The following is a 22,831-nucleotide window of genomic DNA, read 5'->3' on the forward strand; positions in this document are numbered from 1 at the left end:
TCTAATATTGACTTGCCTTATATCGTTTCATAACTAGTATTATTTAAAAAGTTTAATTAACCTTTGTCATGTATGTTTTCTTTTCTAGAAGAGTGAACTTTTTTTTTTTTTTTTTGAGACGGAGTTTCGCTCTGTCCCTGGGAGTGAGTGCAGTGGCGCAATCTTGGCTCACTGCAAACTCCTCCTCCCAGGTTCAAGCGATTCTCCTGCCTCAGCCTCTGGAATAGCTGGGACTACAGGCACATGCCACCATGCCCAGCTAATTTTGTGTTTTTAGTAGAGATGACGCTTCACCATTTTGGCCAGGATGGTTTTGATCTCTTGACCTCATAATCCACCTGCCTTGGCCTCCCAAAGTGCTGGGATTACAGGCATGAGCCACCACACTGGCTGAAGAGTGTCCTTCTTAAAGTACTTAATCTTTGCCTTCATTTGTAACCATAACCATGAAAGAATATAGAAGGTGCTTTCTGTAGGAATTTTAATAAGATACAGCTTGATCTGAAGACTTGAGTGAAACATATACATATATATGTTTCACTCAAGCTTTCAGATATACACATATATAGGTATACATATATAACATATATATAACTGTATATATGCATATGTGTGTGTGTACTCACATCAACATACTTACTATGTTCATATATTTATATTAATATACATCTGGTATATTAACATATATTAATATGACATATATTATGAGTAGTAAAAAACAATGTTTTCCAGACTATTCAGTATGAACATTTGTTCCTGTGCTCCAAGAAAGTTTGAAGATATGAATCAGCAACTGCTCCATGCTATTCACAGTCATAGGTGCTTTACAGCCTTTTTTTCCTCTAAGCTGTACAATATTTTTTGAGTTAGACTTGATTATTTATTTTTTCAGCAATGACCAATGACATCTTAGAAAAATTTAATAATTGCCAAGATGGCATAGCTAAGAAAGTTGTGGAGCCAAAATTCAGACCAGAATTTATCAGGTCTTAAAATCCTTTTTCTGAACAAAACCAGGCTGTGTCTTGCTGAAATTTTAGGGCACAGATATTTCCTAAGTGATGGTCTATATTCTACCTATATCTGAGGACAGTTTTTGGATTTTGGTTTCATTGTCTTTACATGTTGTACAGCTTCAGGGAAGAAAGTGAAGCACACCAAAAAGGAGAATCATCACTTTCTAGTTCAGGCCAGTGTGATGCCGGTGAGCTATTTTTCCTATTGTATGTAATGTTTCATCAAACAAGCACTTTTCTGGGTTTAGAGAATTTATTTTAATTGAGACAGAAACCTCCCTGAAAAACTTTTATTGTTGGGGAAGTATATTACATATGGATTGTGCTTTCATGCTATTCATGGACTTAAGTTTGGTTCAGAAAAATATTGCAATTTGAAATAATATATTATTTTATCAACAGAAGCATGTAATGTGGCCATAACTTAATGCACGACACAAATGTAACTGAGAATGTCATTTTCTTTTTTTCCAGATTCCTTGGTGTTACTCAGTTTTCGCCTACACATGCCAGAAAGGCATTTCCTTGTTTTGATGAGCCAATCTACAAGGCTACTTTCAAAATCAGCATCAAGCATCAAGCAACCTATTTATCTTTATCTAATATGCCAGTGGAAACTTCCGTGTTTGAGGAAGATGGATGGGTTACGGATCACTTTTCACAGACCCCTCTCATGTCCACATATTATTTAGCCTGGGCAATTTGCAACTTCACATACAGAGAAACTACCACCAAGAGTGGGGTTGTAGTAAGTATTTTCAGCTTAATGATGTTTTTGGATAATGTACACTCTGTAAAGTAACCTGATTTCTGGATTAACAATGAATCATTTCTAACCTTTTTACACCTTATATAGTGGAATTCTTTCTTTAGTTCTTTTGGGGGTTATATATTTTACTTGTTTCAAAGTGTCAGAGAGGAGCCTCTCTTCTAGAAAGCACCTTGACCACCTCCACCTCCCTCCCCTATAATCCTTGTTCCTCCTCATCTCTACCCTCACTATCGTACATCTCTGGAACAACTGCTGTTGTCAGTTTTGGCAAATTGCCTGTTTGTCTTTGTGTGATTGGGAAAGCTACTTCTTTTTATTGTAACATATTTTAAATATGTACAGAAAATGTGGTGAGTAATATAGTAAACGCCATCGACCTACTAGCCAGTTCTATAGAACTAAACATTTTACCATCTTTGGTCTGTTTATTGATGAGAAAGTAAAACATGGGGTGGAGTTGAAGCTCTTTGTGTAACCATCCCTTGATCTTGTTGCATTGGCCTTGATCGCTTAGAGATCAACACTGTCCTGAATTTGATGTTTGCTATTTCTGTGCATAGTATCCTATAATTATTTCATATCTATGTATAGACACACACACACACACACTCTCTTACAATACATGCCATGCTTTAAAATTTCATGTAAGTGATTTTCTATTGTAGATAATATCCTGCAAGTTATTTTCATTTTATTTTATTTTCTTAGGAAGGGTGAGATAGAGGGAGCCTTGTCTGTATTAAATTTATAATAAGAATCAATTAGATTCTCTTTGATGACTATCGTTTGTGACACCATGGTATTGTAGGCACTTTTCACATGCAATTGTATTGCATTAGGGTAGACTATACCATGTTGAATTAACATTTCAATGGCTTACATGATATATATGCATTTATTTTAATTTTTGTATTAACATTAAGGCAAGGTATTATGATTCTACTTTTTTTTTTTCCAAATGAGTAAATTGAGTACAAATTTAAGGAGATTAAGTAACTTGCCCAGGGTCTAAACGTGAGCAAATGTTAGAGCTCAAACCTCAGTTGGTTTAATTCTAAATTTTGGGCTTTTTCCTTTGTGCCCTATGAACTCTGTGTTTCACCATTTCACTTGTGTGTCTATAAGAAAATTCAGATTGTGATTTTCCTCATACAGTAAACTTTGTATTTCATGTTGCTTGAACACAGCAAAATAGGTGAACAGAAATCTATATTTTTAATTTGTAGGAAGTTCATAGATCTAAAGTAACCTAAATTTTGAAAAATAGTTTTGGCTAAAGAAATTTTCCTCACTGTTACTTTTAATTTAAATCATGGTGGAATCTGTTTAAAAAATAAAATCTGACAGCATACAAAATCAATGCCATTACTGAAAAACCGCTTGTAATGAATTCATCTATCTAATTATTAAAATCATATTTTAAATGAAGACTTCTTAGAAGGCTAGTAGGCATATTACTCTTTGGACTTAGAATCATTTCATATGTTGAATTCCTCTGATGTTTGTTGATATCTTCTATGGGCATTTAGAGGCTGTACTCACTGGACCATACACAGACATGGAACACAAAGACATCTCATTTCCTTTTATGTCTTCAAAAGTTGATGATTGACTTGCTATAGGTCAGCTAGCATAGAGTACACTGGAAATTCTTTTTTCTAGTTTGTTTTCTTTAAAGTATCTTAAAAGTGTTCTCAGCCCTAAACAATGATGCTTGCTGCTAAATGACCCATGTTTTAAAGCCAGACACACTTCAGTTATTTAGATGCGACTTTTTATTAGAACTAAGAATTTCTAAGTATTTAATAAATACTTTAAATTCCTGCTTAATAATTTTTACATAGAAATGATAAAACATGCTACTGGAGAACACTGAAAGGTGAATTGAAATAAAATTTTAGATTACATAGCCTAAAAATACTAAAATCTATAAAAAAGAAAACAAAATTGCCATTGGGAGCTCTTATTTATCAACTGTGGAAATATAGTTTAAAACTCTACTCCTTTTTTTCTGTCACTCCTTTGAGAAATCTAATCTGTTTTCTTTTCACTGCCTTTCCCCTTTATTATTCAGAGCATATGAGAATGACATTTCTCAATGGAAGGAATGGAAGTTTAGTTTTAGAATCTTGGATGTGGGATGGTCACATGAAGTCCAGGTGGTCATTTCAGATCAGAAGCCGAAGCAATTTTCTTTGCTATATGCAAGAGGAACTTGAGTAGCATATTAATAATGCACATCTGAATGGTAGCAAATCCCCAAGTGTGAATATTTGAGACATTTTCATCACCGTTGTTATTTGCTTACCAAGCTGCCTACACTTTGCAAGACACCATTCTAAGTAATTAGAAAGATTAAAAAAAATCCAAAATTCTTCTGGTACAGAGATTGCAAATTCAAGCATTCAGACTGAATCCAAGGCTGCAGCTATGTTTTGTTTACCCATCCCCAAAATGGCTTAACATTTTTTTATACTAGTTGTCAACATTTAGAAAGTGGAAGATCACACATAAACTTACTTATTTCTGGCTTCTCTTGAAAAATGTAAAGCTCTTGTAACACTAAGGTCACACTCCCATTTGGTAACATTTGTTCATTCATGTATTCCTTCAGCAGATATTTATTGACTGTAAGCCAGGTATTGTCCTAGGCTGTTATGATATAGCTGCAAACAAAGCAGAAAAGGTTCCTGCTCCCAGGGAGCTTATATTGTAATGAGATGAGAGAGCCTATAAACAAAAAAATACATATACTATGTCAGGTAGTAATATATGCTAGTAAGAAAATCACTGTGCTGGGGCTTGGTGGTGGGGTGTTTGCTTCCCAGTTTAACTTAATCCAGACCACTTTTGTTCTTTTGCATCTAGTCCATTTCACTGTTTCTTTCCTGTTTGGATCAATCCCATAGATATTTGGAGTTGAAAATCCAGAGGATAGCTTATGACTATGAATAGGAAAAACAATGAATTCAATAATTGTGATTTAGGAACATTAGTATTCTGTATTCATGAATTGCTTTGATTGAAAGTTGTAGAAAATAAGTTCAAGACTAGTTGAAAGAGGGAGAAACTGTTAAGGCTTGGAGTCTAGGGGTGTGCTTCATGGAGAAGATAGGATTCAGTATGGTCCTGAATGATGGTTGGTCTTAGAGAAGCAGATAACGTGTCTATATAATTCTTTGCCAGGGAAATGTTAATAGGAAAAGACACAGGGGTAGGGATATCTCTGTGGAATATAGTATAGCATGATGATTATAAACATTGATTTTAGAATCAGATTCATCTGTTTCAGAATTATTCCTCTGCTTTGCTTCTCTCTGAGCTTTGTTAATTAACTTCTTTTTATTCTGATTTTCTTGTTTGAAAACTGAAAGTATGGATTCTTCCTTTACAAGGTTGTTCTGGTTTCTATCACGTCATAGAAAACTACTCCAGAACTTAGTGGCATAAATCAGCCATATTATTATACTCAAAGCTTGTGTAGGTTAGGAATTTGGAAGGGCACAATGGTGGAAACTTCTCTGTGCTCAGTGATGCCTGGGGCCTCAGTTGGGGAAGTAGGATGTTTGGGGGATGACTTGACAGCAAGGGGCCAGAATCGTTTGAATCCATCTTTGTCTGGTGATTGTGCTGTCAGTCTTCTGGGATGTGAGCTGAGGCAATCAGCCATACATCCACGTGTGGCCTCTTCATGTGGCCTGGGCTTGTTCAAAGCATGATGGCCTTAGAATGGTTGGTCTTCTTACATGGTAGTTCAGAGCTCCAAATGTGCGCGCCCTAAAAGAACTAGGTGGGCGCTATGTGGAATTTTTAAACTTATCTTCAGAAGTCACAGAGCATCACTTCTAAGACATTCTATTGGTTGCAAGTGAGTCACTAAGGATAGTGCTCATTCAGCAGAGGAGGGCATTGGACCCCAGCTCTTGATAGGAGGAGTGTCAAAGAATGTGTGGGCCAGTTTTAAAACTAACACAGTCTGCTCTCTGCCCGCAGACTGCTAATATTTATCCTACAGACAATATATACTTGTCAGTGGGTCTCATCCCATGCAACAGCAGGCTCAGACTTGAGTCCAGGCCTCAACATCTAATTTAGGTTCAATCACAGAAGAGATAACTTGGGTTTGGTTTTTTGGGCATAGTTTCTCTCACTCTGAAGACCAGTTAATGAAAGATACAACTATCTTACCTCGCTTTTCTCTCTTCAACAGACAATAATAAGACTAGAATATGGTTATGACAAAAGCCATTTCCATTCAAGAATGGAGAAAATGGGAAGATAACAGTAGTCCCTAGCCACTAGCCCATAGCAATTCTGAAACCCAACTGGGCACATGTTACCAATTCCTTAATTATGGATGAATGGCCCATCCCTGTGAACTGTTCTCTTTGGCATTTGGCCCCATCCTCTGGTCTTTGTTTTGCCTTCTGAGCCATCCTTTCTATTTCAATTAAAAAGTAGTTTGTGTTTAAAACTAAATAGTGATAGTTGCATAAAAGTATACCCAGTGCATATCTGTGGGCTCTACATCCATGGACTCAACCAACTGTGGATTAAAACCATTTAAGAACATTATTTTGGTATTGAATAAGAGCCAGACTTTATTTTTCTGGTTCTTCTTCCCTAACGTGGCAACTATTTACATAGCATTTACTTTGTATTAGGTATTATATGTAATCTAGAGATAATTTAAATTATACAGGAAGATGTGCATGGGTTCTATGCACAAACTATACCATTTATACATGGCATTGAGCATCCATAGATTTTGGTTTCTGTGGGAGGTCCTGAATACGAAGGGATGACTGTAGTTTGTGTTTGCAATTGAATTGAATAACCTCAGCTTGCTTCCTACCTGTACAATGTTGGGCCTACAAAGACCTATTTTTCTTTTGTATTGGCTCCATTACATTCAGCCCAAGCAGGTATACTTATGTTAAAAATGTTGGCTTTTTATGTATCAAGTTATATCCACTCCATTAGACAAAATGATACCCACAGATCTCTTTAAGATGAACCTTTGTCAACTTTGAGGCTTTGTGGAATAAAAATTCTTAGATGCTCTTTTATTTAACAGGCTTTATGAGGCATGCCCTTAAGATCTTTATAAAGCCTTTTGCCTTTTTGAAGAGGTTATGGGGCATCACTTTAAGAGTTTCTAAGGTCTTGATAAAGACTCACCCTTGGCTTCATCCTTAGACCATTTTTTTTTTCTGACAGTGACCTGAATTTGTTGTTTTTCTGAAGCTGTTTCTTACTATGAGAATCTTCTGTTATCTGAAGAGGCTGAGAAGAAGAAAAGTTTTAATTTCAAAACCATCAAGTCCTAGCTCTTTTATATTTCCTCTAAATTTTGCTTGAAAACTGGACAGTTTAATTTTAACCTCATCTCTTTTCTTTTATAATTTTCGTGGCCAGTGAGAAGAAGCCAGGTAACACTTTTAATATTTTGCCTGGAAATCTCCACAGCTAGAAAATATAGTTCAGTGGTTATCTTTCTCATTTTTTCACAGCATTACAAGTAATGAGGTTTCCATACTTTTCCCTACTATATAACAAAGGTCCCCTTTTCTTCAGCTTTCAGTAACATTTAACTTACTATCCTTCAAGCTCTCACCAACAGCCTCCTCAACCCTAGAGGCTTCTTCTAACAATCCCAAGGCTTTTTCAGTTTTTACTTATAGTCTAGTCCCAAAGTCAATGCCACATATTTCAAAGCTTTTATTATGGCAGTACCCTAATTCCAGGTATCAAAATTGGTTCAAATCAACATTGCTGAATAAGAAATAATTTTAAAATATTACAACAAAAAGTAACCATTTTTAATGCTCACTGTGAGGAGTACTGTGAGCATGAAAATTCTGTGAAGAGTTTGAATGGTACAAAGTAGATAACAACTTATCTCTGCTACATGATGTCTAGGGCCTCAGCAGGAGAGGCCTCATTGATTGGGGTTAACTTGATAGCTGGGGGTAGCAATCTGACTGCACCTTTACTAAATGACTTTACTTGATGTTGTGTGTTTTTTGGAACCTCAGCTGGGGCTCTCATCTGGGGCATCTACCAATGGTCTCTCCAAGTGGCCCCAGCTTCCTTGTATTAATAGCATAGTGGTCTAATGTTGATGAGATTATTTGTTTCTTCCTTGATAATATGTTTGAGTTTTTTGTAGATTCTGGATATTAGTTCTTTGTCATATTCATAGCTTGTGAATATTTTTTCCTACTCTGTGGGTTGTCTGTTTACTCTGCTGATTATTTCTTTTACTCTGCAGAAATTCAGAAAGTGATCAAGGTATATCAAGGAACCCAGGTTAGGGATGGACCTGGGGCTTGGAGCACTGCGGACAGCTCAGAAATTCTATTTTGGGTCTTTGTCAATGCTTCTTCTTTACTTTACTCTCTTACTAGGGACAGGCTTCCTCTTATCTTTGGTTTATATGCTGGAATATGCCTGCAAAAAGTTCCCAAGTTTTGCATACTGATGTGAAGACCCCAAGAAAGAAATTGACCATCATTAATTCCCAAACTCATAGGGAGTGAGTTGAGTTCCCTGGCTTGAGTCAATAATCATCACTAGTTACTGTGTATAGTATGCACATGTGGCATCCTGTCGTTATGGGATCTTTGGGGTGTTGTTTTTGTGTCTGGGAACCTGTGGCCAATGGCACCTTTGCCTGAGTTTTACTTGAGCCTGCTGGGCTCATTTCACTGACTTTGTCTGGCAGACTGTGCTTGACTCACTCCACTGGCCTAGGTCCCACACCCGCCAAGGGTGAGTCAGGTATGGAATGGTGAGGGGTGTGTGAGTGAGTGTGAGGTCCAGCCACTGTGAACAATCAGATATGGCAGCTGCTGCAGTGGGACAGGCAGCTCCAGATGCTGTCATAGGCACCAGACTGGGCGCACCACAGGCAGCTTTTGTGGTGGGTACTGGGGAATATGGTGGCACCTGGAAACTTGGAAATGTCAGGAACCACAGGGCTCCAAAGAGGGAGTCCCAGCCCTAGCTCCGGGAGTTGCCAGATCTAGGCTCCCTGAAAGACTGCAGCTCTTTTTTCCTTCCCTTTGCCCGCAACGTGGCAAGCAAGGGGCATGTCTCAGCCCCATTTGTGTGACAGTTATTTTAGCCTCACCATTCGATAGGTCTTGAGTTCTTGTCCTATGACCAGGAAGAATGAGGTACATAGACAAGTGGAGGGTGAGTAAGATGAAGAGGAGCTTTATTGAATGATAGAAAAGCTCAGAGGAAACCCGCAGAGGGGGCAGCTCCTTTCCATAGTCGGGCTATCCCAACGAGTGTCCACCTCCTAGCAGAGAAGATAAGCTTCTCTCTGTAACTGGTCATCCTGCTGCTTGTGCAGCTTTCAGCGAGGAGGCCCTAGAGTGTGTTGCTGCTGTGTGCATCCAGTCGTGTGCACATCTGCTCAGTTATGGCTAAACTTGGGGCTCCTATGAGCCTCAGAGGGAAGGAAGTGTACACCAGTTAGTCCATGGGTGGCTATGGGTGGGTCTGGAAAAGGCACCCCAGGTTCCTACTCTGGTCCGTGGGACTGGCAGCCTGTCCCCTGACCTCACTGGGGACCCACCCCCTTCAACCCAGGAAACTGTTTGCCTCCTGTTGCCCTTTCATGGTACCCATGGGACATCTGCAGGCCAGTACTGAGCTGCCCTTAGCCCCACCTTGGCTTCCCTCCTATGCTCATTGGCACCCAAAATTTGGAGGGCACTGAGGCAGCAGGGAGCTGGCATGTCAGCACTGCCCTGAGCATGTGCACACCCAGATGCGCTGTGACAATGCTGGAGCTTGCCCCTGACTTTGCTCCAAGATGGGAGCAGGTAAGGACAACAGGGAGAAGCCAGGCAGTGGGAGCAGGCACTTCTGAGCCTGCAAAGGCAAGGGGGGGCTTTCCTGGGCCCCTAATAGTGTAGGGATGCTTGGGTCCACAGCTGGAGTTTGGGTGGCTGCAGCTATGTTGGGGGTTTGGGGGGGTGGGAGGGTTTGTAGATGGGGCTCCTGCCTGCTCCATGGAGAGGGAAACCAGGGTGTTCAGCCTAGTTTTGGCAGCTGCAGCAGCACTGGGGAGCCTCTGTCCCAGCTCAGAAGGGGCAGGGCTCCCACTTGTCCCTGGCTCTCGCAGGCTTCATGGGGAGTGCAGCCCAGGCTGCGCCTCCCTGCACACCCAGTGAGGTGGCAGTGGCTGCTCCAGATGGCCCACCACTGCCATCATTGGGATAGGAACATGGTATCTTCTACTTCAACCTCATGGGTGGGAATATATGTTGCAAAAAAGAAGGAAGTTTAAGAGAAGGGATGCTTGGCAAAAAACTGCTACATGTACTCAAAACATACTGTTTAGTTGTATTGTGTGGACTGACTGCAATAGGAAGGACACACAAAATTAACAGTGATGGTGTGTATAAATTTATACCCACATCCAGGAAAGTACCAGACACATATGTATAATGCACATTCCTGATGCTTATTTTTCTAGATGTGATATTCTGTGTATATACTTAAAACAAAAGACTATTCAGTGAAGTTTTCTACTGAAAACAAATTAAGTTTTATTATAATGAGGGAACTAGTGGAGTTTAATGTACTCTAAGCATATATTCTATTTTTTTAAATAAAACACATTAGTAATAGAAGTCCTGTTGTCATTATACATTCTAGTAAGATTGCATTACAAATGTAATAGCCCATAGAGAAAGAAAAAGAAATAGTAACAAAAGAGTTGGTTTATCAGCTATTTAGGAATATAAATAGAGGCTTCCTTCCTACCCTAGGAAGAGTTAGTCATCCTCTTCCTCTCTGCTTTCTGAAAACTTTTTACGCTCATCTCTTATAGCTAGCTGTCTTCCTGTTGTTCATAGAACTTTCTTACCAGCTCCCTTAGACTGTGAACTCTTTGAAGGCACCATCTTTGTAAGATTAGCAGTTCATGTTGTATATAGAAAATGATGATACTCAGTGAAGTTCCACTGGCTGTCTAAACGAGTGAATTCCTATCGGAGATATCACAATGTCAAGGGCTTCTAAAACCTTTTGGCTAGGTTAATACGTGGGGCCTGAAAATTCCTGAGAAATAATTTTGACCAATATTGAAATAAAAATAGAAAATGTTACAATACCAGTATCATCACTTTTAAGGACGTTTGCAGGAAAATGTAAGTGAAAAGAGTTACTAAAGAGAGTTAGGTACTGAGGAGGAAAGTTTTACTCCCAAACAGGGAAGTGAATCCAGTGCAGACTCTGAGGAGAGATGGGATGGTTCCTGCGAATAGAAAGACAAAGAATTGTCTCTGTTTTTCATTAGGAAAGCAGTGCCTGAGTATTGTTGATTTGCTGGTAATAGCTGAGTCATAGCTAGGTGGGGTCTGGGGTGGTTCGGTGGTCTGCGGCCATGTGGGTGCCTTTATTGCTATTATGATGTCCAGCTCACCTCTGCTGCATGAGAGCCATGCCTGAGTCAGGCATGAGTCACCCAGTCAGGTCTGTGGTGGTATCAGAAGGCTACATGGCCAGGTCAGAAGTTTATTAGAATCAAGGAGTTTAAGAAGTTAAAAAGAAAAGAATAAAATTGATGAGCCTCCAGAAATTTCATTAGTGTGGTAGAAACAGAGCCAATAGGTTCTATTACAGAGTGAGTGTAGAATGAAGAAATGGATGTAGTGATTGTAGACTATGTTTTTAAGAGTGCTGGTTAAGAAAAGGGATAAGAAAATTCTTTATTCAGAGCCTGTTGCAAGGGGTTTTAGATTATGGGAGGGCTGAATCTATAAGAAGAGAACAAAAAGTTTCCAGAAAACAGCCACGAACTACCTGATGTTTAATGGCTTGTGTCTCTAGGGGAAATAGCAACACTCTGTTGTGCCTTTCTGCAAGTTTTAAGAACTCAGAAATAGGAATAGAGAAAGCAGATGTAGGGAGATTGAACTTGGGGAATTGACAAGGCACACGTGGCCAGCAGTTAGGAAAGTTCCAATGTATTGTTGGAATCATTGGCCATGGTATCCAGAGAAGCCAGGAGGCAAATGGCCCTATAATACAACTAATGTTCAGAAAAATGTATAGTAGGGATGAAGAATACAAGTCACCATGAGAATAAAAAAATAAGAGTAGAGAGATGAAGTGGATGAGCTGGAAAGATGGTATGTGACAGAGAGGAGGGTTTCAGATTTCAGGGTGAATTGGAGAAATTTTAAGCCTGTTATAACAAAGTTGGGTGGATGAAGGCAACTGAGGATAGAATTATGGAGTGAGCAGAAATAAAGTAATCAGAAGGTTGTGTTGTAACAGATGCCAATAACATGGAGAGGTGATCCTTGAACAGGTCAGGAGAATCTCTGACAAAGCTGTAAGTCAGGTTTCAGGTTTATGAAAAATGTTCAGAAGTGTTACCTGCAGGGCCAGATAGAGAAGAAGAATAGTGAAAGCCATGAACTCTAAAAGAAGAGAGTTGTTTTCAAGGAAGTGGAGGAACAGTGGTATAAAGCAGCAATGGCAGGAGCTGGGAAAGTGCTCATCCTTCTCTCTGCCTCTGAGGGTGGATAAGAGCATATCTGCTTAAGGATGAGAGTGTGGGCAGAAGTAGTGGGAGTCAGAGGTTTGTGCAAAGGATAAAAGTTTTGAAAAAAAGGATTACTTATACAGCAGACAGAATGGTAGACTGGAGGGACATGTTAACAACTGAACAGGGGGAGGACTGAGCAGGCCAAATTTAATTAATGGAGGAGCTTATAGAACCATTGAGCCCCAAGGTTTCCATTGGGATATTGATGTAATGGCATGGGCCTCAGCAAATCTCCATCCCCTTATGGCTGGCTTGGGCTGATGGTGGATTCAATGATGAACGATAATGGGTTTTGTTATATAATCCACAATTTATCAACTTCCCTGAGGTTTAATAGTCTACATATTGAAGAGGCTGATAGAGCTAATAGAAAGAGCTTGAAGTGAAAAACAGATTATAAAACAGAACAATTTGGTCAGTGTATCCATGATTACGCTATGTTTATACTTGACAATGTGTGTGATAGATTGCATGGTGCACAGCTAGGTCAGTTTTTCCTTCAGTAGAGAGATAGGGGATGATTCTGGCTGTGATCTTCCTTACCTTACTCTTCTTGGTAGAATTTTAGGTGACTGCAAGGGAAGTTGCTTGTCCAGTTGTCTCTTAGATAATGTCCTGGCATATCTAGAGAAAAGTAATGGCATAGAATCTGATAATACTAAAAAGTTTGCTCTTTCTTTCTGGCTTCAGATTTGTGTTTATTTTTTGACTTTCTTCTTCTTTTGCATTCCAGTTCTTTAAGACTTTTACTTTCAAGGACTGTTTTTGGCCAAGACTTTATAATCCAAGAGAGTAGAGTGTCGTGTAATACTGAAGAAGAAGGGAGTGAGCATGAGGAGTATGAATGAGTATGCAGGAGCCAGATCATGAAGGGATTTGTATGTCATGTTAAGGAGATTTGATTGTGTGCTTTAGACAGAGGGGAACCATTTAAGGAATTGAGCTTGGGAGGGCTTCAGGGTTATATAAGGCACATTCTTTAGAAGCATGGAGGTAATACAAAATGTCTTATCCTCTTTGTCAAAAGACTCTTAATTCCTTTTCTACATTATTTACCTGACCAGGATCTGTTTTCCTGTTTCATTAAGGCTGCCATATGGATCTAGCTCAACTTTCCTGAGATTAAGGAATAGGCATTAAGTAACTGTCTGGGCAAGCAAGTAGAGTTTAGGTTGCAGCTGGGATAAAAAAGTGGGCAAACTTTTGACAAAGTGTGCTTCAGTACAGAGCAGAATCTCTGTGTTACCATTATACAAAACAAAAGATAAGACAAAATTATATTCTAAAGATTGGTGTCACTGAGATTCAGTGGTTCTTATAGGATTTGACATCAAATTTCAGAAAGATTAACAAGACATTCTTTTGAGATACATTAATATTTCTAGGGATGAGACTTGTACAAAACAAAGACAGAAATTATTTCCTGAAGAATCAAATATTATTCTTGAAAGGCCTTTGTATTCAGATGGATAAATAAGGGTGAATATTCAGAGTGGCAGAAGATAGCAAAAGTACTAATAGTACGGTGTGTCCTCAGCCACTGCCACCTACTAATATTTCTTGATTTCCTTATCAGACCAGATGGCAAGATGAAGACTTGCTGGGTCTGTGAGATGCTGTTGTTTTCTCATTAAGTTTAATTTGGGGAGGAACTGGCAAATGCCTAAAACCAATCACTACCCATATGTGCTGTTCACATGGTACTGAAAATCATTTCTTACTGTCTATCTTAAAACCATAGAAAAGCATTCCTTTATTCATTCACAAATATATATTGAGAAACTGTGTTCAATAATGAACTGAAATATTTTCAAAATTCTGTCATAATTAAGATCAAAGAGAGAAGTGACTGAGCAGAATTCAACAGAAGTTCATATAGATGTAGGACTTTGAGTTACAGAGAGGGGAAAAATTTCTAAACGTTTCTGATTAAACTTAATCAACTCAGTGTCCTCTTTGGGCTGAGCACCATGTTAAATGATTTTGTTTTCATGGGGTTTAGGAGCCAGATGACAAGACAAGATAAACACACTATCACACACTACATGGTACAAGATGTTGTTTTATGAAGAAAAGGTAACTTCACTGGGTTGCTAGTTGTTTAAAAAGAACAGGGAAGAAGACCAATGAGGGGATGCATAATTATCGAAAAGCATTGGATCTTGAGGGATGAATAGACACGGTAGGTGGAAGGCAAGTTAGAGAGTTTTCTTTGTGATAGGAAGAGTGTACACAAAAAGGGTGACCACTGGGTTTTCTTAGAGTTGGAAACATCTTTTTTTAGTTTCAAGAATGACTGCAATTTAATTACGTAGGGCAGATTTAAAGAATATTGTTATAACAAGGAAGTACAAGAGGATAACTGTTCTTTCAGGCAGTGTTAGGCTTCATCTCCTCCATGCAGCCTTGCCCCAGGTGGATTGTTTTCATTCTTTGAACTGTAATAGGCCTTCAATGTTTTTGAATCATTGGACTAATACACTTATGTCGCTGCTTTCTCACATTCTTTTCTCACTTACTAGATTACAAGATCTGTGAGGACAAGAATTGTTTCCAGTGAAAAACACACTCATATAATATGTATACATATTCCTGGGCAGCTCACAGAGATATGTATTATATATATGTGTGTGTATTTTATATATATGTATTTTGTTTACACAGACACATACATACGTATGTGCACATATATATTTATTATATATATTTTGGCACCTTGGGAGGCTTACAGAAATAATGTATGGCATGTGTATGTGTCTGTGTGTGTGTGTCTGTGCACATACATGTATGCATATTTATCCTGAGTAGCTCACAGATGTATAGCATGTGTGTATATATATATATGTTCTCACATGATATGTATAGTATATAAACACACACATATACACACATTATATATATGTGTGTGCATGTGTGTGTATGTGTATTTGTGTATGTGTGTGTGTATATGTATAATTTCCACGGTACATAGCATAGCACAGCTCCTTGGCAACTGTAGTCACTCAGTAAATATTCAAAACATGATTGATATAAGATGCAGTCTGAAGAAAATTCAATAGGTTTTGATGAGTGCCTTTATTTGGGTGACAAAAAAATAGAAGTGAATCAAAGAAAATCTCAAAGTTTCAGGTTGCCTGACTGAATAGATGGTGCATTAGCCCTGTGCTGTTATTTCTGGAAGTTTTTCTTTTTGCATTCTTTCCCCTCCTCTTTTACTTGCACCCACTCTTCCCTGCAGAATTCCAGGTTCAGGAGGAGGACTGGCCAGAGTGAAGAATTTTGCTTCCTTTTTCCACTTACTCTGTGATCCTGTCGTACCAGTGAGAGAAAAATGAAGAAATACGGAGTTCTTTTATTTTTTAATATGGCAAATTTATTACATGTGTCTCTCTGATGAAATGTAAATCTTTTAAATGGCAAGTCGGGATGAAAGTTAGGTTATCTTCCCACATGCCTAGAATTAATGCAGAAGTGTCTCAGTATTTCGGATAGGGGAAAAAAATAAAGTACCACTTTGTGTAAATGGGAGAGTAGTCTCTTTTTTTTCCTTTCAGTAATTCATTAGACAAAGAGAAATCCCATCAGAAGGGCCTTTGTGGGAATGTAAGAGATGTTTATGGTGGAGACAATCCTTTTACCTTACCTTTTCCCAGGGAAAGGCAATGTGAACAGTGAGAGAGGGAAATAGTCCTATGCAAAAGAATCAATGAAGAATTTAGGGATCCTATTAAATGATGTGTTTTTAGAAGACCATAGAGGAGTCAAGCACAGGCTGGGCAGAGAAAGTTAGTGGAAACAACATTGGTGTTGGGCAAGTTGCGATTGGATTTTGAATTCCATCCCTTAGTAGAGGCAAGTTTCTTGACTAGATTTGCATCCTCTTACAGAGAATGGAGATAACGATGTAGATCTTGTAACGCAGTTGAGAAAGTTAAAAGGAAGAGTGGCCATCAAAGTGCTTGACACATAAGAGTGTGCAAAGCTTGGCAGCTACACAGGCAAGATCAAGTTATGTCTCACCAGTGAGCAGGCTAGGACTGTAGGTAGGGTGAAGGGGAATGAGCACAGAAGGTTAAATGGAAGCCTCTATGGGGACAGCTTAAAAAAAGGTCATTTGCAAAAGGCAAGGAGACATTGCTTATAAAGTGAAGACAGGAATACTATTTCTGTTACAATGCTGCTAGACCTACCAGCATAATGCCATGGTGGAAAGTGTTGCAAAATTTGGTTTATTTTTCCTGTGATTACCAACATCATGCAAATGACTTATAACCTAATTATTAGAGGAAGTGAGATGTTTGTGAAGTATGTTCATTTAGAATTCTGTTACATGTGGGAAGATGAAAAGTTCTGGGGTTTGTGAAAGAATTGCTTCCAGGAAGGAACCAGATAATAAAAGGTGTTTGAAGAGATAGAGGTTAAATCAGTAACCTAACGCTTCTATGCTTTTTATCTGTGTGTGTGTGTGTGTGTGTGTGTGTGTGTGTGTGTGTATGTGTCGTTATATACACAGTTATATCCTGGTAATTATCAGGCTGTGATTAAAGGTGGGGTGGAGGAAAACAACATACAACTTGAAAGATTGAAAAGAGGATATTTCTGCCCTACTGGAACTTCATAAAATTCATTCAAGTTATTTTATTTAAAAATTGGATTAAAAAATAATTTGTTATGTGTTGGGTACTATTCTAAGGTCTTTACAAAGATTATCTCATTTAATATTCATAACAATATAAGCATGTTTCTACCACAGCATTTTCATAATCTGTGGATAAGGAAATGGAGGCTGAGAGATGGCATAACTTGCCCGTTGTAAGTGCTGGAGCTGGGCTTAAACTCAGGTGATCTGACTGCAGAGATCCTGCTCTTCACTGTTTGGCAGATGCTATGATTTAATGACTATAGGCAGACACAGGGGTGTCTTGTTCTCTTCGTGGAACTTACTTGTTAGCTAGACGGGAGACACTTCTCAGAGAATGTGTATTTTGAGCATTCTAATCACAGATCTGTTGAGGAAGGGACCCCTTCGTTGCTCTTTGGAACAGGGTTTCTCAAGCTCAACATTCTGGACCTTTTGGACTGGATAACTTTTGTTTTGAGAGTCTGTCCTGTGCATTGTAGGATATTTAGCAGTGTCCCTGGCCTCAGCTTACTAGGTGCCAGTAGTACATTTGATGTGACAACTGAAAATGTCTCTAGAGATTGCCAAATGTGCTCCGGCAAAGTCACCCCTGGTGAGAACCACTATGCTTGAATAATGACTCTGGTGATTGATGATCCTATGGTGGTGACTCCATCTGGAGGTGTGAAGCCCATTTGGAGCTTATATCCAAGAAGCGACATGGGCTTATCAAGACTCGTTTCACTCACTCATCTCTACTTACTTCTGCAGATAAACGTGGACTCAAATGCAATGAATGGATACCTAGTACATATCATTAGAGACATTGGAATTAAAGCAAAAGGAGTAAGAGATAAACATTTTCTTTTAATTATTGGAAACAGCTCCTCATGTGGAAAGAACACATGAGAAGGAAATTTTTATAGTATCTTCTATGGTCAGGGATTGTTTGGAGGCTTTAGGGATGATTTGAGGGTTGTTCTGTTTGCCATGTTTCCAATGCACTATTTGACTGATGTTCATTTACCCTTCATATTCTAAATGTATGAGACTTGATGGAGCCCTTACAGCAATGGCTCTTAAACTACATGTGCATATTAGAGTCACCAGGGGATGTTGTTTAAAAATTCACATTTATGGACCCTACTCTAGACTTAGTGAATCTGCACCTCAGATATGGAAGCTCAGCTTTACGGGTATGTTAAAAGTCTCAGAGGTACACCCTGGAGTAAGAAGCATAGACTGAAGTTTTTCTTCCCATGCTCTCTATTTGGGATGACCTTTGGTGGCTCTGCTTTTCCCCTTTAAGGGCACAGAAGTCACACATAGGGCATGTCTTTAAAATTCATATTAGCCATAACTTTCTTATATGTTATACCTAGCTGCAGACAATGTTGGGAAATATAATCTCTGTCACATGGCCATGTGTCAAGTTAAAAATAAGTGATTCTTAAACTAAGGATCTAGGGGAATGGACATGGGTGGATAATTAGCAGTCCTTGCCACAGACTGTTAAAACACAGCAACAGTACCAGACAGTTGTTGGACACAGAACATGTTCCAGGGGTAGAGAAAAGAAACCAGGTGGTGTGGCTGATATCATTATCCTTATTTTATAAATGAGGAAATGGAATCTGGAAGGACTGAACATGATCATTGTCACATAGCTCGTGGATGTTAGAACTAAAATATTAAATAGGTTCTATCTGGCTCTACAAGTGTTTTCCACTAGACTATCTAATTACACTCCCTTAATTTCCTCAAGCAATCTATTAGTTACAGTTTTTAGAGTCTTTAGATTTATAAATATTTATAGCATATTTGGCCCTTATTGGTATAAGAATGTCAATAGTCTTAATCGGTCAGATTTTGTTAGAATCATATTACAGTATATCTTGAATTTAATATCTACTTTGTTTTCTTAGTTTTAAATGAGGAAAGGAAATAGCACCATAAGGTAGGAACAGCTGCAGAGGGAGGTTGATGTTATTTAGTAAATTTGGCAACATTCTGAGCTTATAGTTCCCAATAATCCAGAGGATCATACATTAATAAAAGGAAATCTTGAAGTTGTCATAGTGATCTCACCAGGGTATGCATCATAGAAAATCTGATTTGGATTTGTATGAATATATAGGCCTTTCTCCATGATAGCTAGTTGATGAATCAAGTAGAAAAAAATACCTAGTTAAGCTTATTTATCATCTTGAGATGACATAGTCAAACAACTGTCTCTAGGAAGTCTTAGATCAATTTCTGTCTATTCAAGAGGGCAGTTAATAATGAGTCCTCCATAGCTAAGTCTATCCCTAAAATGCTTACTCTCACCTGGAGTTTTTCCTTAGAATTATTTTGATTCCCAATATCATCATGCCAGATTACACATATAAATGAACTAGGGATGTTTTAGGAAATTATTAATATAGGGAATTTATTTCTCCAGGCTATGATTGACTTTTTAAATGGTGAGTAATTCATAGCATGCTAGTGTCTTTAGGGAAGGATTTCCTCTTTAAGTAGGTTGTATGAGGTTGTAGGTTGTAGATAAGCAGAAATTGGTCTTAATGTCCCACGTGTCTGTCATCTTATCCTGTGGTTAAAGATTTAAAGGAAGAGAGAGAATGAGAGAGAGAGAGAGAGAGAGAGAGAGAGAGAGAAAGTAGGTAGATAATAACTTTTTTCTATTAGAATACTCCACTAGTAAAAAAGACCCCAATGAAATTTCAACAATAAAAGCCCTTGATTATAGGAAATAGTTACCTGAGTGTTACATCATTTGTTGTTCTTTTTTGTATTTTTATTTAAAAGTATTAAAATCCCAACAATAACAGCAAACAACTCTGACCAAGTTAGAAAGATAATATTTTGACATGATAATAATAAATAATAAATGTTATTCCATAAATTAGGTTAAATTATTTCAACAATTAATCCTCCCTGAAAAATGGATCATTAAATCTCACTAAAAGGCTCCAGCCTAGGGTCATTATGGACAATTACAGAAGATTATGATGGAACATTGTTGTTGCTCATGGTTTGACTTCTGCAAATGAAATCACAGAATCATAAATTGCCATTGGAAAAAGTTAAATAATTTCTTACCTAATGGTAATTATGCATCCAGGAGGATTTTGGCTACAAGAATCATTTGCCTCTTCAGTAATAGGTTCTAATATTTTCAATAGGATTCACCCTAACTGTATGAGAACACTTGTGTTAGGATGTACCTACAAATGGAGAAAGGATATTTCTGTATCTGGTTTAATATGCAAGAGAAGGGCATCAAAGGCTTGGGGATTCCCAAGCTGGCAAGACAAAACCAAAAGTCAACAGCAGTGAGATTTTATTGTTGAAGACGTGAAGGCTGTGTAAAAGAGTAGGCGCAGTCTGAAAAGAGTAGATCATTTACTGGTTTCACTGATTCTGTGCCTAAAATGTGGATTCTTCTCAAATATGGTTATATGAATTCTCCACACACTCCAAATCTTAGAAGACACTCCTTGGTTTCTCTATTGGTGTTCTACCTCTCTCTGCCTTGGCCATTATTACTTTTTAGCATATTTGTACTTGACACTCCAGTGGTATAGACAGTTCCATCTTGCCAGGCTTATTACCAGTAAGAAGCACTAATCCAAAGGCAAGTCGCATGCAGTTTGGGTTGTTCTGTTATTCCCTTTTCCCCTCTGCTGCCTCATGGCTGAGTGTTTTTTCTGCTGGTGAGTATCAAATTGAAACTCAGTTTTTTTCTAAAAAATTAAATTATGAGATTAGATGACTTAATCTAATATTTTGCAAGAGAAATAAATAGGACTTACATACATCTACTTCTTACAAATGTCTTCTACATTTGTGTATTCACTGAAAAAAAAACTAGAGGACAGTATTCATTGATGCATCCATCCGTTTTTGATTCCATGTCAGGAAGTAATATGGACTAAGCATAATATCTCTGTAAATCACAGGCTAGTCAATACATTTTGAAAATCGGCATAGTACTAACACTATTAAATCAGAGTGGGGAGGACTTATTTTATGATACACAAAATTCCAGTATTGAACCATGTAAGGCAGACTTTTGCCCTAATTTCTCATTTATTTTAAATTTACATTAAACAACTTGGCAACAGTATTAGAGTAAGTAGTACATACTTCAGCAGTAGCAAACAAGAACATAAGCATTGTTGTCTGTGTAGGTATCATGATTTAATTCATTCAGTCATGCAATAATGTTCTTTTAACCAATACTTACTTGAAGTTTCACATTTTTCCAGGCACTATTCTGGGCACTGGGACAGAATAAATAAAATGGGCAAAACTTCACTGAGTTTACATTCTTTCTATTCCAGTGGGGCAAGGTTGACAGAAAAATTAAAATGTACAATATATAAAATGGTGATATATGCCACGGAGAAAAGCAAAGCAGAGAAAAGGAATGATGCAATTCAAATAAGATGTTAGGAAGGGCCTCTCTGAATGTGAGTGTTTGAGGAGAGACTGAATAGAGAGAATGGACCTTGGAATATTTGGGGAAAGCGGATTTCATACAGAGGGAACAGGAGTTGAGGCAGAGGAATGCCTAGAATGTTTCAGGTGTTGCAAAGGCATTAGGATGAAGAGTAGAGTGGTAGGTGATAATATCAGATATGATTGTGTTTCTGTGTGTGCATGTGTAGGTAGGGCCTTATGGGTGAGTATAGGGACATTTACTTTTTGTCTAAGTGCTATGGGAAGCCTTTGGAAGGTTTCAAGCAGAGGAGTGACATGTCAGACTTCTTTTTCTTTTCTTTTTTTTTTTTTGAGACAGTTTCCTTCTGTCACACTGGCTGGAGTGCAGTGGTGCGATCTTGGCTCACTGTAACCTCTGCCTCTCAGGCTCAAGCAATTCTCATGCCTTAGCCTCCTGAGTAGCTGGGATTACAGTCATGTGCCACCAGACTCAGCTAATTTTTTTTGTATCTGTTTTTAGTAGAGATGGGATTTTTCCACTTGGCCAGGCTGGTGTGGAACTCCTGGCCTCAAGCAGATCCACCCGTCTACCAGAGTGCTGGAATTAAAGGTGTGAGCCACCACGCCTGGCCAGACTTGTATTTCAAAAGAATCTCTTTGGCTGGAGTGTGGGTATATACTACAGTACGGTAAGGCTGGGGGCAGAGAAATTATGTAAGTGGTTACTGCTGTGTGTGTAATGCAGAGAAGTAGTGGGATTTGGGGTATATTTTGAAGGCAGAACTTCTGGAATTCATGATACGTATTTGGTATGGGTTGTGAGAAAATGAAAGAACTCAAGGAATATTCTGTTTTATGTTAATACAATGCCTACCATTTCTAGGTTATTCAGGGAACAGCTGAGCTGTTGCTCATTGTTGTCAGAAACAACAGTTCTGAATGAGCTCAACTTAAGCTAAAATGAAGATCTTTCCATTGTTTAAATGGATAACACTAAATAACTTTACTCAACAAGGTAATTAATAAAGGCTTTAAAGATGAACTTTGTAGCTAACACATTTTATGTGCACCTGTAAAATGAAGTTTTTATTACAAATCAGATGCCTTACGGTCAAGGTAGGATTTTTGTCTGTTTGTTTCTAGTTATGCCTGTTTCTTTCATGTTATATGGTCTAGCATGCTTAGGATCCCGCCAATAACTGCCTGAAAGCTTCAGTAGAATCAAGACTGATAATGTATTTTTTGCTTTCTTGAAAATCACCCTCTGGTTTACATCATTATAGGGGGAGGACCTAGAGAGACTATAAGTTGGGCTCTAAGAGCAATGCAACTCTGATGCCTGCATTTTTTGGTGGCTGAAGCACATTTTGTTCTCCTCTGGTCCCATAGAGTATTGGTAC

The 22,831-nt window shown here is 38.3% G+C and overlaps 1 protein-coding gene across 1 annotated transcript in view; it reads left to right on the forward strand.

Moving 5' to 3' along the window:
* Nucleotides 1-22,831, forward strand: part of TRHDE (thyrotropin releasing hormone degrading enzyme) — a 392,378-nt gene that overhangs the window by 13,073 nt on the left and 356,474 nt on the right. Inside the window, exon 2 of the mRNA XM_032295835.1 lies at nt 1,491-1,764. Within this exon, the coding sequence (XP_032151726.1) occupies nt 1,491-1,764 (274 nt within the window). The remainder of the gene's footprint in view (nt 1-1,490; nt 1,765-22,831) is intronic.

The sequence above is a fragment of the Sapajus apella genome, unplaced genomic scaffold (genome assembly GCF_009761245.1).
Source record: "Sapajus apella isolate SASKATOON/1434 unplaced genomic scaffold, GSC_monkey_1.0 scaffold2, whole genome shotgun sequence".
NCBI classification, from domain to species: Eukaryota; Metazoa; Chordata; class Mammalia; order Primates; family Cebidae; genus Sapajus; species Sapajus apella.